General features: G+C 40.0%; 1 protein-coding gene across 3 annotated transcripts in view; it reads right to left on the reverse strand.

Moving 5' to 3' along the window:
* Positions 1-15,410, reverse strand: part of GNE (glucosamine (UDP-N-acetyl)-2-epimerase/N-acetylmannosamine kinase) — a 38,867-nt gene that overhangs the window by 4,651 nt on the left and 18,806 nt on the right. For 2 of the 3 annotated variants that reach the window (XM_081238397.1, XM_081238398.1), the window contains 8 exons: positions 14,745-15,196; positions 11,661-11,813; positions 9,096-9,308; positions 6,622-6,709; positions 5,672-5,882; positions 3,205-3,334; positions 2,610-2,831; positions 467-649 (listed from right to left, as the gene is read on the reverse strand). In XM_081238397.1, coding sequence (XP_081094523.1) covers positions 467-649; positions 2,610-2,831; positions 3,205-3,334; positions 5,672-5,882; positions 6,622-6,709; positions 9,096-9,308; positions 11,661-11,813; positions 14,745-15,196 — 1,652 coding nt within the window. The remainder of the gene's footprint in view (positions 1-466; positions 650-2,609; positions 2,832-3,204; positions 3,335-5,671; positions 5,883-6,621; positions 6,710-9,095; positions 9,309-11,660; positions 11,814-14,744; positions 15,197-15,410) is intronic. The other variant, XM_081238399.1, reaches the window with a different exon arrangement.

Below are 15,410 nucleotides of genomic sequence, written 5' to 3' on the forward strand. Positions count from 1 at the left end.
TCGTTCTCATTGCACTTGACACACCATGTTGTAATGATATTAAACGACACCCTCTTGCATTAGACTAGAAACCATCCTGACATTTATAACATGTCCAGAAATAGGTGTAATTCAGATAAACCTCTCAGAGCTGAAAAACTATAATATGTTCATCCATTTAATTCTCCAATAAAATCTGTATTAAGTACCCAACCTGTGCTAGGGGCTGAGAAGGCAAAAATGAAAGACATCTCCCCTGCTATCCTGGAGCTCAAGACCCCGGCCCTCCCAGTGCTGGAGAGGAAGGGTATTAATACTGGTCAGGACCAAGGAGACTTTGAGCTGCAGTATGTGGAGCCCTGATTTTCCTCTAGGGAGTGAAAAGGTTAAAAGTTCTGGTGTCAGCATTCAGCTGTCTTTGGAATATCTACTTTGAAGTACTTGTCTACCATTTGGCTGTTTAATTCCTCAGGTGAAAGAAACCGACCATCATGTAGCTTTTTTGCTTCCCTCTGCAAGGCCATTCCAGAGGCATATGCTTCAATACACCCATGGCTTCCACAGGAACAGTCAGGCCCATCCAGGGACACCACAATGTGGCCAAGCTCTGCAGCGCAGAAGGAGCTGCCATGGATCAGTTCATGCTGATGGATGATCCCCCCGCCAATTCCTAGAGTGAGAGACGACAATCACTGAAGTGGCTCTGCACCTGAAACAGAAAACTGTGCTATGGCAATGCCTCCTCTGTTTAGCAAAGCTTTGGAATGTGAGGTTCTATACGGTGCCTACTTTCCTAGATAGCTGAAACTTACTAAGTACCAAAGCTTTACCTGGTATCATTTTGTATGGAAATATTTTCAGCTGATCCTCCAGTGCCCTGTGTTGCATCTGCTTGGCTCACTATGATGTCAACTTGGTTCTCACCAAGGCCTTCTCCAACACTCAAGTAAGAGCCTAGCAGCCATGCAAGCACAGTTGCCCAGAAGCAACTGTCAACCAAGGAGAGACAGGAGCCAGCAGATTAAGTGGACAACTCTGGGTAGTATTCTGCAGGCTTTCTGGGAGGTTCTGGTTGATTTCAGCCCCCACTGTCCTCAAGGCACCTTTGATAATACGTCCTCGAATGGCTCCCCTGCTCTGTCCCACTCTTCCCACTCCCTCACTCCTGCTTCTCAGAATCACCTCCAAAATAAAATACCCACACTGAACTCCTTGTCTCAGGCTCCGCTGTGGGAGAAACCCAAGATAAGACAATCTTTCCGAAAGGTTTCATACACCACCTGCTTTCTTAAACAGAGAATATGAAACATGGTTTTGCCTCTTCGTAATGCCACCATGTCTAAAAATCTATGATTCAATAATTATGAATATTGATGACTATTTTTTGTTATGGAGTTGAGTTAGTAAGGGGTAAAGGGCATTTTGCTTTAATAGGGTCTGCATTTTAGACTTGTCCTGCCATCTCTTACTTCTTGTGGCACCTACTCATCAACCCTCACTCCTCTAATTTGCAGGTTATTACTGCTCTGAACTAGGAAATGATATCCAAGCTTGCTAAAACTGTGTCCAAGACTAAGAGAAGTGCATGAGCTCAGCATTAGGGAGGTAGTATAATGTGGAGTTTAAGAGCACACACGGTTTTATACATATTAGGATAGCGCAGGGAACTCCACTTTGCTGTACAGTAGAAACTAACACAACATTGTAAAACAGCTATACCCCAATTAAAAAAAAAAAAGCACACACGGTTTGAAGTTAGGCATATGTGGGACCAAGTGCTGCCTCGAACACTGACTAGCTGAGCCCATCTTCTCATTTAAACAACAAATTGGGACATCAGCAAAAGTGGCAGAGTAGGGAACTCCAAAAGCCCAGCCCTCCACTAAAGCAATGAACAAACTGGCAAAAACTGTCAGAATCGAGTTTTTTGGAACTCTGGAAACTAACCAAAACTTTACAACAACCAGGGGAATAATTAATCGAGAAAAAAATGGCTGAATCTTAGAGATGTCTGGCATTTTCTGGTCCCATCACGCCCACCCCTCACCCCCCAGCTTGGCGATGGCCTAGAATAATAGCCTACATTGCCAGTACAGATGGCAATACTGGAGAGAGCAGAATGAACCTTCTTCTGAAAAAATTGTGGTGGTTTGTTTTGACCTGCTTGGTGGCTCCCGGAGGACCAGCTCAAAGGGCTTGCCTTTATCTCACCTACCCCAGAACTTTCCCAGGGCTGAGGAGGCTATCCAGGGGGCACTAATCAAAAACATTTAAAGGCAAAATATAGTTATTAGTCTCTACTGCCTAGGGCAATGGACAACAGTTGTGACAAACAATATACTAACCAAAGAGTAGGAGGAAATCCTGGGGAATGAGCAATGAGCAGCTTTGGGGAATAAGGGCTTTGAATAGCTCGGATGATTCCTGGGAATTTAGAAGGCCACATGCATGCACAGGGCTGGGCACATGCTGAGAAAAGACCTGGGCGGGCCCTCAGCTCTCACCTTCAGGCTCTACTCAAGCAGGAAGTGAAGGTGAAAGCTGACTTGTAAACTGCCTGGCTGAGTGGTAAAGGCACGTGCCCCAGCACACACCCTAGCTCCTGAAGCAGCCATCTCTACTCCTCTTACCTGTGCCTGTGATAAGTGTCACAAAGTTTTCAAGGCCCTTTCCTTGGCCAAATTTCCTTTCTGCCAGGGCAGCACAGTTGCCATCATTGTCTATCCATACTGGGAGATGCAAAGTGTCAGACAGTGGGGTCCTGAGATCCACAGAGTTCCACTCCTGAATCAGTTTGGTTGAATGCAGCACAATTCCTTCCCGAGGATTTACACGGCCACCTGTGGAAATGCCTGAGCTCCACCACAAACACAAGGAAAATGATTCTGATGAGCAATCTCAGAAAAATGTGCTGACTTTCTGGGCTTGGAACACAAATTAATTCACCCAAGATCTCCTAAAACAAACATTACCAAGACTGCAAGGAAATGTAAGGCAGTTCTGAGCTAAATCTGTGGCTCCCCATAGATTGACAGTTCCATCAATGCTTCTCTCACAATATTTGTTGGGGTCCCAGGAAGGCCCCATGCTTGGGGCCCACAGACAGGACCTGGAGCCATCTACACACAGGGCAGACAGTGACCTGATGTTCCATCATGCATCTGAACTCAGCAAACTTTGTACATTAAAATGAACATTGCTTAGGTATGTAATTTACAATCTCACCTACTCCCAAAATTCTGCAGTTGAGTTTTACAGCTTCTGCTGCAGCTTCTACACACATCTGTAGGATTAAATTAATCCTCTCTTCATAGGTTTTAGGATTGAACTGAGTATACTTCTTAACTATTTCACCCTAAAAGAGAAAAAACAGATCTGTCTCATGGGTCTCAGCTAAGGAGCATGCAGTGAATCTTTGACCTTTTTCGTGATAAATCAGACATTACTCTAGGACAGTACTGCAGAGTCAGATGACTGCTGGGGAAGGAGTCCACTGTCTGGCTTGGGCCAGCCCTGGGATACACTCAAGTAGTTTCCTGGGAAGACAACCTAGCATATGGCCGTTGAAGCAATGACAACTCCACAGCCAACCAGATGGGCCCTCTCTTAAACATAAGGTGAATGTTGGCTAATCTGAATCGTCATTAAAAGGTCATTTTTAACTCTTTCAGGTTGACAAAATTGCCTTGTTTAAATACTGAAGCAACTAAATAAATACCCTAAGTCATTAAGCTTTAATCATCTGCCATAACTGAAGTCAACAATGGTATGGAACCATGATGTTTAAATTGCTGTGCTTGGTGACATGTTTTAATACCAATCAGGGACAGTCCCTCCTAATTATTCTTGTTTTTAAATTTCTTTCCTCTTCTCACTTGTGTATTATTTTAAGTAAATTTCAGAATAATGTGGTTTTAAACTTTAAAAAACCTCACTGAAATACTGACTAGAATTACGTTAAACTCATAATTCAATTTGGAAAGTGATGACATTTAAAAAAATACTCAGCACTCCTAACCAGGATATTTTTCAAGCCTTTATATTTTATAGTAAAGTTTTTAGATTTTCTTTTTATAGATCACATAGTTTTCTGGTTTAGGAAACCAGAAAACTTTATTTTATAAGTTCTGTTGTTCTAAATAGGATCACTTTTTCCATTCTTCTGTTATTAACAGATTTTTATCCATTTACAAGGGTTAAAGCTGTCACTAATGATTGTCATTAAAAATAAACCTAGTTGTGCTTCTCCGCCTTCACTGTGCATCAGAATCACCTGGGCAGCTTTGAACAAATACTGATGCTTAGTCCCTACCCCCAGAGACTGGCATCTAACTAGTCTGGGGTGGGAGTCAGGCATCCATATATTTTTTAAAGCTTCCAGGTAACACTAATGTGCAATCAGGGTTGACAAATACTCACCTACAGAAAAACTCAAATCTTTACCTACAATTTCATATAAGTAAAAAGTTATTGATATTTATATATTTATCATAATATCTAGCCATTTTACTCAATTGTGCTATTAATTCTACAAGCTTGTTGGTTTATTCATATTGTCTATAAATAATATTTTTTGTTTTACCCTGTCCACAATCGCCATTTTTGCTATTTGCTTTATTCCCTTCCTAACTTTGAGAATTATGTTAAATGTTGCAGAAAACATCCTTCTTTTCCACTTGATTTTAACAGGAATGCCTCTAGAAATGCCACTACAGAGGGTGTTCGCCATTGATATGGAATATATCATCTTTATGTTAAGAAAATATTTTTCTATTAATACTTTTTAAAGAGTATTTATAAAGGAGGGCTTTGTCTTCACTAGATAAAATTATGTTTTGTTTTACTTTTATTTTATCTAAACAACTTTGTGTTTAAAATCCTCTGTATTTCTCATGGATTCCTGAAACTTCACGCATCTACAATGCTTCAAACAAAGATTTTTCTGTTAGGTTTATTCTTCCTTGGTAAGTCATCAGAGATCTTTTTTTTTTTTTTTGCAGTATGCGGGCCTCTCACTGTTGTGGCCTCTCCCGTTGCGGAGCACAGGCTCCGGATGCGCAGGCTCAGCAGCCATGGCTCATGGGCCAAGCTGCTCCTCGGCATGTGGGATCTTCCCGGACCTTCCCGGACCGGGGCACAAACCTGTGTCCCCTGCATCAGCAGGTGGACTCTCAACCACTGCGCCACCAGGGAAGCCCCAGAGATCATTTTAACATGGACAGTTTGGTGTTTTATAAAGGCTCTGTCTACACTGTGGTGATGGTTTGGTTAAGAGATTGAAGGTATGCTGTATGCAACTAAAATCATGATCTAGAGGAGAAGCAATTCCCCTCACCATTTGCAGACACCATCCCCTGGGTAGTGAGAGTAATCAACATACTCCATGCTCCAAGCTGTTACCAAGTATAGAATTTCAGGTCTCCTGGGTGGCAGATGCTCTCTCTGATGCCTAATGGGTCTCCCATTGTCAACTTAAGTCTACTAACTTGGATTCCCTGAGAACTTTACTTCTTTAAAATGTTACTGATTAGTAAAATAGTGAGACACACATTGTAATGGAACCAAAAGTCAATACTGTGGGCAAATGATTACAAGCTCTTGTGTATGTTTCTAGTCCTACCTTCCAACCACACTTTAAAAAAATCAACTACTCATATGGGATATAAAGTTAAGACCTTAGGAGTTACTTTACCTTCATGCTGACTATTGCAACTCGGAGGTTCGTCCCACCAAGATCAACAGCCAAGGCACTTAGAGTTTCAAGAATATGGTCAATATCTTGGGAGATGTTATCCTTCACAGGAGGAAAACAGAATTTCTTTTGTAGTGGCTCTTGAAGATCAATAGATTTGAGAAACTTCAAAATCCTCGGAACAGCATTTCCATCCCCATATATCTTTGAACTGCAATGTCCAAAAAGTCTATTAAATTGTTTCTCTTATACATATTAAATTATATTGAGGACATAGTATTATTGGAATCTGAAATTTCAGGTAATAAATAGTTTGGGCTTCTTCTTTTAAAATAACAACATCTGGATCTCTTCAGCAACACTGTAACTAAATACCTTCATATTATCAATAGAATATCTAAAACCATTGTTGATTGAAATACAACTGTTTCCTCCTGAGATATCATTAACAAATTGCCTGTAAGATCAAAGAAAAATTATCTTTGTTAAGCCAATTTCAGAATATATCATAGTTTGGGACAGTAAAAAAATTTTTTTTTGCTTTTTTGGTTTTCATCTTTACTTTTGTAGGGAAAAAATATTTTCAGAAAAAAAGGTTCAAATAAAGGAAAATCTGATTAATTTGAAACAGAAAGGATAGTCTAAATTAAAATGCTGAACTATACTATTTTTAAAGAAAATTGTTACATTACTTTCTAATACTTACAGAAATTCAAAATAGGCTAAAGCAGTAGTTCCTAGCAGAAGTGTTATATTAATTAACTGGGACAAATTATTCTCCACTGGAACCCTTGGTAGAGTAATAGGGGGTATATTAGCAAGCCCTGTCTCACCAGCAGATAGGGACCTCTAAGGATGTAGAATGAGAGCACCATTAGGATGACTAAACAGCTTGAAAATGGTGCCCAAAGCAGCTCCTGTTTTAAATCACTTTAAAAGTATACACTCACCAAGGGTACTGTTTACCAAACTGAAGGTGCAGCGCTTGCAATATTTTGTCTTGGGTGTCAGCATCCCGGACATGAAGGACATTCTCCCCTAGGTAAATCCAGTGCCGTATGGTGATTCGGAAGTGGGAGAAACCAAAGAATATAGAAATGAGCAGTGTGTCGTGCTCATAAGTAGCCCTGTAACCCAGAAGGCTTCAAACAAGTCTTCTATTAGAGAGATGAACTTTTCTACTTTATACCTTTTAAAGCACTCTCAGCAAGATCTCCATATATCAGATACTTAAGGGGCTGTAGGTTCCTTTATTCCCAAAGAGAATAAATCAAGCTCTTGTTTGTTTATTGGAATAAATAAGGCAATTAATCCAGTATCCACCTGCCACTCATCTATTCATCCAGCATGTCCACTCTTTCCATCTGCCCTACCTTCCGTCTACTCAGCCACTTGTGGGATCAACTGGTCAGGACAGGCTGCCAGTTAGTCAACTGGCCAGTCAGCTGTTGATGCAGTCACTTCCTTTCCATACATTTTCTGACCAATTTGAGGGAGTAAATACAGTGACAATGACATGCTTTTTCAATAGACTTGGCTATGGAGAGGAGAAAAGCAGAAGGGTGGTGGCTGGGGAGAGGTTGTTTTGTATTGTTTTGTTTTGAAGATACCAGAGACTTAGGCATGTTTAAATGCTGAGGAGGCTAAAGATACATGGAAGAGAAACGTCCTTGAGAAGGCAAGAGGGGTGGGGATTCAGAACACAGGCAGAAGGCAGAGCAGTGGACAGGCAGGGGTGACCCCACACCCTCCAATGTAAAGAAGGTAAGAAGGAAAGGATGGAGGGGCACGTGTTTGTGTAAGTGTAGTGGCAGAAAGGACAGACTGCCTTTTTTTTTTTAAGAGAAATCTTTTTTTTTAATAAATTTATTAATTTTTGGCTGCATTGGGTCTTCGTTGCTGCGCGTGGGCTTTCTCTAGTTGAGGTGAGCGGGGGCTGCTCTTCGTTGCGGTGCGCAGGCTTCTCATTGCGGTGGCTTCTCTTGTGGAGCACAGGCTCTAGGCGTGCAGGCTTCAGCAGTTGTGGCATGCAGGCTCAGTAGTTGTGGCTCACAGGCTCTAGAGCACAGGCTCAGTAGTTGTGGTGCATGGGCTTAGTTGCTCCGCGGCATGTGGGATCTTTCTGGACCAGGGATCGATCCTGTGTCCCCTGCCTTGGCAGGTGGATTCTTAACCACTGTGCCACCAGGGAAGTCCCAGGACAGACTGCTTTTGATAGAAGACCCTGGTACCAAATCCAATGTTCACACATCTTATTTGAACTCTCAGCATCATTCAACACCATCTCCTTGAAACCCTTTCTTTTCTGGGCTTTAATAATATCACACTCCTGGTTTTCTGGCAGTTCCTTTTCAGTCTTCCCTCCTGGCCCTTCCCTCCTCATCAGAAGGGCTCCAGAGTTTGGTCCTAGGCTCCATTCTCTTCCCTATTTACATGTTCCCCCTGGGTAACCTCATTTCATCCCTTGGTTTTAAATACCATTTCTGGCAGAGTGTGTCATTATCCTCAATATCTTTTGAACAGTAGCAGAATTTTTAGCTTTGCATCTGATCACCCAGCTAAAGGGTATATGTATTCTTCAGCTACCCTTGCAGCTGGATGTGGCCATGTGACGACATTCTGATAGCATGTATGAAGAAATACTTGCAACTTCCAAGTGGTGCTTTTAGAGGGAAGGACATCTTCCCCTCTCCTCCTTTCCCAGTGGCTAAAATGTGCACTTGACAGAAAGAGCTGGAGCAGCCATCAATAAGATAGATGGAGGCTAAGTCTCTGATGACTTACCAGTGAGAAACAAAGAAAATCTAACTTATCTGAGGCACTATTATTTTGGGTCTCTCTCTTACAGCAGCTGAACTGAGATCCTAACTAAACACCATCTATACGCCATCACTCTCAAATTCGTATCTTCAACTTCAACTCTCCCTGGAACAACATAGCTGCCAACCTGCCATCTCCACTCATATTTAATAGGCATCTCAAACTTAACATGGCCATTAGAGAACTCTTAATTCTACCCGCTCCCAAATTATTCCTTCCTCAGGGTCCTCCATATCAGGAAAGAATACCCCCACTACTCAAACCAAAAGTGTAAGAGTTACTGTTGATTCCCTTCTTCATTTTACTGGGCACAGGAAAACGAAAGACTAGCATTCATATAACACATTCAACCACATTCCCTCTTAAACACAGCCATCAAAGACCATAATTAACTAAGAAACTCTTAGCTCTGATATTACAAAGACAATAAAAAATTTGGTAATCATTGTGTGCTACCTATAGGTTTCAGGCTACAATTGGTCATTAACCTCATTCACTCACTTATTGATAAACATATATGCCGGCACTGATACGTGCATACTTTATAATAACTCATACAAATGTATTAAGCTTAGTCAGTTGAAATATAAGCAAAGGTAAATACCTGTTTCTCTTCCAATCTGACGTGTTCCTAGGTTGATCACAGGTGTTCCAAAAGCTCCAACCTCTCGTACCCCACAGCTGCTGTTCCCAATCATACAACCAGCATGGGCAACCAGCTGTATAAACTGGTCAAATGGGACATGTTTAACTGCACGAAAATTGGGATGATGCTCAATGCCCTTCTTCCGCATCACTCGAACCATCTCTTTGCTGCCTGTGAAAATGAAAAGAACCAACTGTTAAATGGTTTACGAGATAAAGGAACAATTATCATTGGCAAGTATAGCCCCACTTAAAGAAATACCCCCTATAAAAACTCATAACAGTTATTAGGGAAATAGTCCTTTTAATTACTGATCTTTTCATGAATGATGAACATCCAAAGCATCTGGTCAGCCCTCTGTTTCAACTCATCTAGAAACTTTAAACAGCAGCAGTGGGTCTCTTCAAACAGCACTCCACAAAGCAAATACTAACACCCCAGTAAAAGCTCTTACCTTACCAATTAAGAGGCTCAAGACAGGCCAACAGTCTCTATCTCTTAAGCCAGGAGTTCCTAAATGGAAAGGTCTCGGGCTCCACATACCAAGCTGATCAGAGGGCCTCTGCCTCAGCTATGCTCACATCTACACTAATGACAGCTCAATGGGACAGCAAGCACTCCCTCTTACGTGGACTAAACAAGCTCTAAGCAAATACAGATAGATTCTGATACTGTGGCTGATATTTTACTTTAAATGCATGACTTTTTTTTGAAAAGTTACGGATGTATGAGGGGGAGACGATATTCAATGCCCCTCTGCTTGCCTCTCTACCCTTTCCTAGTGAATGTGACCAAGGCGGGCAAGGAAGCTAACCTGATCAGTTACAAGACAGGACCATGACCACACCGTGTCCACTGGTGTGCAGGAGCCGTGAATTTAACAGAAGCTGGGCATGCATGTGTTCTCCTTTTAACTTTCTCCATGGCAAGGTAGGCAGCAGACTCAGGGGCTAACTCCTTAGAGCAGGCCCGGCCACTTCTCTCCTGCCAGAACGTGCCAGTCATTACCTAGAACTCGTGTAGTGCAGGGCATGCCAGAAGCTGCGACTATTCCAAGATTCAGATTTGGGTTCAACTGAAGGCTTCTCTTTGGCCCTATATCTAAACGACAGGCACTAAACCTGTTTTCCAGAAAACCCTACATTAGGGAATGGGGCACTAAGTCAGATAATGAGAAAGTGATGCCTTGATTCTTATTTCCCTCTTGTTCCCTGTGTATATTTTATCAAAAACCCTGTGAAAAGGAGAGGCGAGTGGCAGACATGATTTAGGCATTCCTGGGACCCTTTTCTTTCATAGGGGTAAAAAATCTCAAATTCTAAAGTATATACAATAAGGAAGGTATATTACAAACAGAATATCACTGACAATGAATACTGAAGAAGAGATATAATTACATTATAAATATTTATGCAAAAATTTAAAGGATTAGAAAAGAATAAATATTAAGGTTTTTGAAATATTGATACATAACCTGGATGAAATCTGGGTCGGGGGGTCTTAAAGTTTTTTTCCTACTAACACCCTACTTTGTTCCCCCTAACGGAAAAGATTATTCAAGACACACTAAGGGAAGGATTCTTTCAGTGTAAGATGGTGACATCTTGGCACTGCAGAGAAGGGATCCTGCCTCCTTTACCAAAAAATGCCTAAGAGCTCAGCAATGAGTGGTATCAGCTAATAATAACCAGTATCTGAAAATCCCTCAGTATCAGGCCCTGCTCTGGCATTTCCCATTTATATATCCCTACCATTAACCTAAGGTCTTACTAGCACTGGTTCCATCCACCAGTAGGTGATCAATCAGGTTAGGCTTAAGGATCAACTGGTTGGGAACTAGAGATCTAAAGATTAAATTAAGGTATAGCTAACATAAATAAGAGAACAAGAAATAAAAATAATGGCTATTTTACTGCAGTCAGTAGGATCATTACTTTCCTAGAGACACTCTTTCAGCTTCTAAGGTTTATATCTCTTGGCTATTGCATTTTTTTAAACATCTTTATTGGAGTATAATTGCTTTACAATGATGTGTTAGTTTCTGCTTTATAACAAATCAGCTATACATATACATATATCCCCATTATCTCCTCCGTCTTGTGTCTCCCTCCCTAGAGTCTGTCATACAGAGTGAAGTAAGTCAGAAAGAGAAAAACAAATACCATATGCTTAACACATATATATGGAATCTAAAAAAAAAAAAAATGGTTTTGGCTATTGCATTTTCTCGTTGATGGAAACTGGAGGGAAGAGACTAAACATGAAACTAGAATGGAGATTTGAGATTTTTTTTTAAAGTACTTATTTCTTTCCTATTAAGTTTCTGCTAGACTTGACAATAATATCGCAAACTCCTCAATCTACTGCAAAATTGGCGATCCTTTGAAAATCAGAATGCATTTCAGAATAGAATGGCCTTCAATGATAAGATGAGCAAGATAGGAAGGTCGGTCAAAAGAAGACATAATAGAAACATAAAACTGAAAAGGTAGGTGGCATACTTTCATTTTCAAGTTAAATTACCTGCATCAATATTTGGAAACAGAACTAGGGTCCGCTTGTTAAATGAGATAAGTGCATCCAATGTTAGTTCAAACATTTTTAGGGAATGCTTAATGTCTGTGGTCACAGGGTGCTGTAGTGCAACAATGTAATCTTTAGATTTTACATCATCACCTGTTGAAAGAAAATCAAACCACATTGCTTCATTAGTTAAGAACTTAAAGGAGGAAGAAGCAAATTCTAAAAAGCAAGACCCCAAAGTCTATGTTTTAAAATTCTAAGGAAAAAACAATTTGTCACATTCTAAGCAGGGCATCCAAATTCGGATCAAAGGATAAGAACTTACAGCAACAAGTCCAAGGATTCTTCAGGGAACTTTTAACGTTTTACAAAGGTGCTTGCTACCACAAACAAAATATATAATTTTAAATAGTAGACACTAGACTTTATTGTTTTAAAATTCAAAATATTTCAAAGCGTTAGAAAAATGTGACTCTTCCCAATTTCTAACTAGAGTTTCTAATGAATTATCAGCAATATTAATGAGTAATAATGTGTTGCAAATCAGGGCATTTAGAGGTTGATTGAGCATGAAATAAATTTCATATAATGCATAGGCATTTCCCCACTACTGCCCACCAGATTCAACAAACCACCAGTGTTTTCTAACTCTGTTCAAAGGACTAGAAAGGCTTCACTCATCCCCAGGCTGGGATCCCAAGGACAGTTCCTCAGCAAAAATGTAAAGTGCAAAAGATTTGAATGGACAGTGCCATGCCAAATAACACAAAGAATTCTGCAACAGGGCCTATATTATCCCATAAAACTGAAGATGAGCTCTACTCATTTTTTTGTTTTGTTTTTTTCTACTCACTTATTTTTAATGAAAGAATATATTTCTTTGTGATATTAATTTTAATGATCAACTTTATCATGAACTATGTTTATCATTAATCCAAATTCAATCAGTAGCAGTTACTTTTTTTTTTTTTTTTTTTGCGGTATGCGGGCCTCTCACTGTTGTGGCTCCGGACGCACAGGCTCAGCGGCCATGGCTCACGGGCCCAGCTGCTCCGCGGCATGTGGGATCTTCCAGGACCGGGGCACGAACCCGGGTCCCCTGCATCGGCAGGCAGACTCTCAACCACTGTGCCACCAGGGAAGCCCAGCAGTTACTTTTTATGATTTAATGGTAACAGAAATTTTTTACTAAGAATCTTCAGTAGTATTTGATTTAAAAGACTACAGGCTCCAAAATTTTATTTTAAAAAATGACTGGTCCCATATCATGTTCTAAACTGGGGGAGGGGTGGGGATATAATTACTAAATTTTTGTACAAAGTAGTAAAAAAAGAACAGTGAAAAAGAAAACACAGAGCGATGAGCTGGAGCTACCCATCCCTGGCAATAATACATTTTGTGCAAAGCCTGCACCTGGTCCTTGATGTATGACTTCTGACATTTATCTGCCTTTGTCTCCAGAACTCAGCAGCTTCAGCCCTTCCACACAACCCTTTCCACTATGGTACCATTACTTGGTTTGGGGTCAAAAAGTTCTATATTTACTGTGGTATTTCTTTCAGTATTAGGAATGTAACATGTCTTTTTAACTTTGCTAATATTTTTATTAGGACTTTTATTAATGTTCTGGTTTCAAAGCTGCATGTTCTGAGTGGCTTACCCAATACTATTTTTCTTATAAGCAGAAGGATAACGTCAGAAATTGCAGGTTGAGAAGCAGGTACAGGCTTTGCACAAAAGGTATTATTGCCAGGGACAGGTGGCTTTGGCTCAATGTCTTTTTCTCCCCCACTGGTTTTAAAAAAAAAAATCTAGTTTTTGCTATTTCGTCATTCTTCTTTTCACAAACTGCTTAAAAGGTTCCAAAGAGAACCTTAAGCCCTACAAGTACAATTTTGCTATATTCTGCTTTATAAGAGTTATTTTCTATTCATTACAAGTTTTTCAGAAATACAAAGCTTTTCTGAAGACATAGTGAGCTAACACTATAATCAGAACAGAATGCAAGAATGTTTACTTAGAAGCATGCAGAAAGGAGATGGAAGAGACAGAAGAAGCCTGTTCCATCAGCATTATCTTGACAGGTTCCCTGATAGTTACGAATCTGTCCAAGGATAAGAGATATATAGAATGAATTAACTTATATAGTAGAAAAGCCCAATTTATTTCCTGTTCTAATGTGATCTGGATTTAAAATATACACAATCACTTTGATTACACAATCACCAAATTAATTTACTATTAACTTCATTAGTCAACAGATCCACCTCTTCACAGAGGAAAGCCCTAAATACCTAAATAGACGGTAAGTCCTGATTGGCCCTCTAAATAGTACTCTCACTATAAATTAACTAATAGACATTGTAAACCTGTTTTCTTTGCCTCTGATTAGCAAAAAGTAATTTCCAGGAATCCAGATCATTGATCATTGAAGATTTCAGACCTTAAGGCTTACTTACAGAGGTAACAATCTCTAATGGTACAACTATGACTTCTGCTTTTTAATAATAATCATAATCCCTTATAACTGCTTTCAACATTCATTATCTCATCTGAGTATTCCAACAAGCCCATAAGAAAGGCATTAAAATTAAAAATAACAATTTTTTTCATTGTGCTAAAAAGCAAAATAAAGGGGAAAAAACCCCTTAATTCTACTAACCAGAAGTGAATATTATAAATGACTTGGTGCACATACTTACCGACCTTTCTACGTTACTGTTTTTATAAAAATGTATCATTATACATATAATTTTATAGCTTGCTTTTTTTTTCCTTTTTGATATATCAGGATCAGTCCCTGTAACTAATATTCACCTATAACATTATATTTAATGGATTAAAAGCATTCCATTGTATAAAAATAGCATAGATTTAAAAAATTCAATCCATTAAGTTTATTTTATAGAAAAGGTGAGTCTCAGAGAGGTGAAGTCATACCATAGGGCGAGATCTATGAACTAAAAACCTTGGCCTTCTGATTGCTACTGGAACATTCTATCCACAGTAGTTTCCAAAGGATTGAAGCATACCCAAACTTTCGGACAAAAGCAACCATTAGACTGAATGAAGTCTGATACATACCTAACCACATCCGAATGATGCTCATGTAGTCTTTGTTCTTGGCGGAGAGAAGTTTGTCATAGGAAGGGCAGCCTGCCAACAAGATGCGATCATGGTCCTCACACATGGATATCAGGTGTTGCTCTGCACTTCGGGTGCAGCACACATGATAATGAGCCAGTTTCGTTATAGCGTGTCTGATAGAGTCGTCAATGGTCCCACTGACTTCCCCACCTTCAATGTGAAGGATTCGGATGTTCATCAAGGCAGCAGACGTAGCCAGAGCCAGGGCATCAAACCTGTCTCCATGAACAATCATGATATCAGGCTTCAGGCGGTTAAGAACATCTGGTAGCTTCACAAGGGCCAGGCCCACTGACTCCACCATGGCTGCCTCATCTTCCCCTCTGACAATTGTGTGTAGTCTGGTGTTAATGTCAAAGTCATCTTGTTCAATCATGCGATATGTGTTTCTAAAGCAGGAGAGAAATTAAAATGTGAGAGCATGTTCTTAAGTATAGGGCTATAAAAACATCAACATTAACCCTGAAGAGAGAAATATTTCACAAAATTTCCTTGTTAAAATAAATGAACTGAAGTGTAACTTACACACAAAAATAAAAGCACAGACCATAAATATACAGATCACTTGATTAATTTTTCTACACAAACACCCCTCTAGCCACC

Source organism: Mesoplodon bidens (genome assembly GCF_964165515.1).
Source record: "Mesoplodon bidens genome assembly, chromosome: 6".
Classification (NCBI taxonomy): Eukaryota; Metazoa; Chordata; class Mammalia; order Artiodactyla; family Ziphiidae; genus Mesoplodon; species Mesoplodon bidens.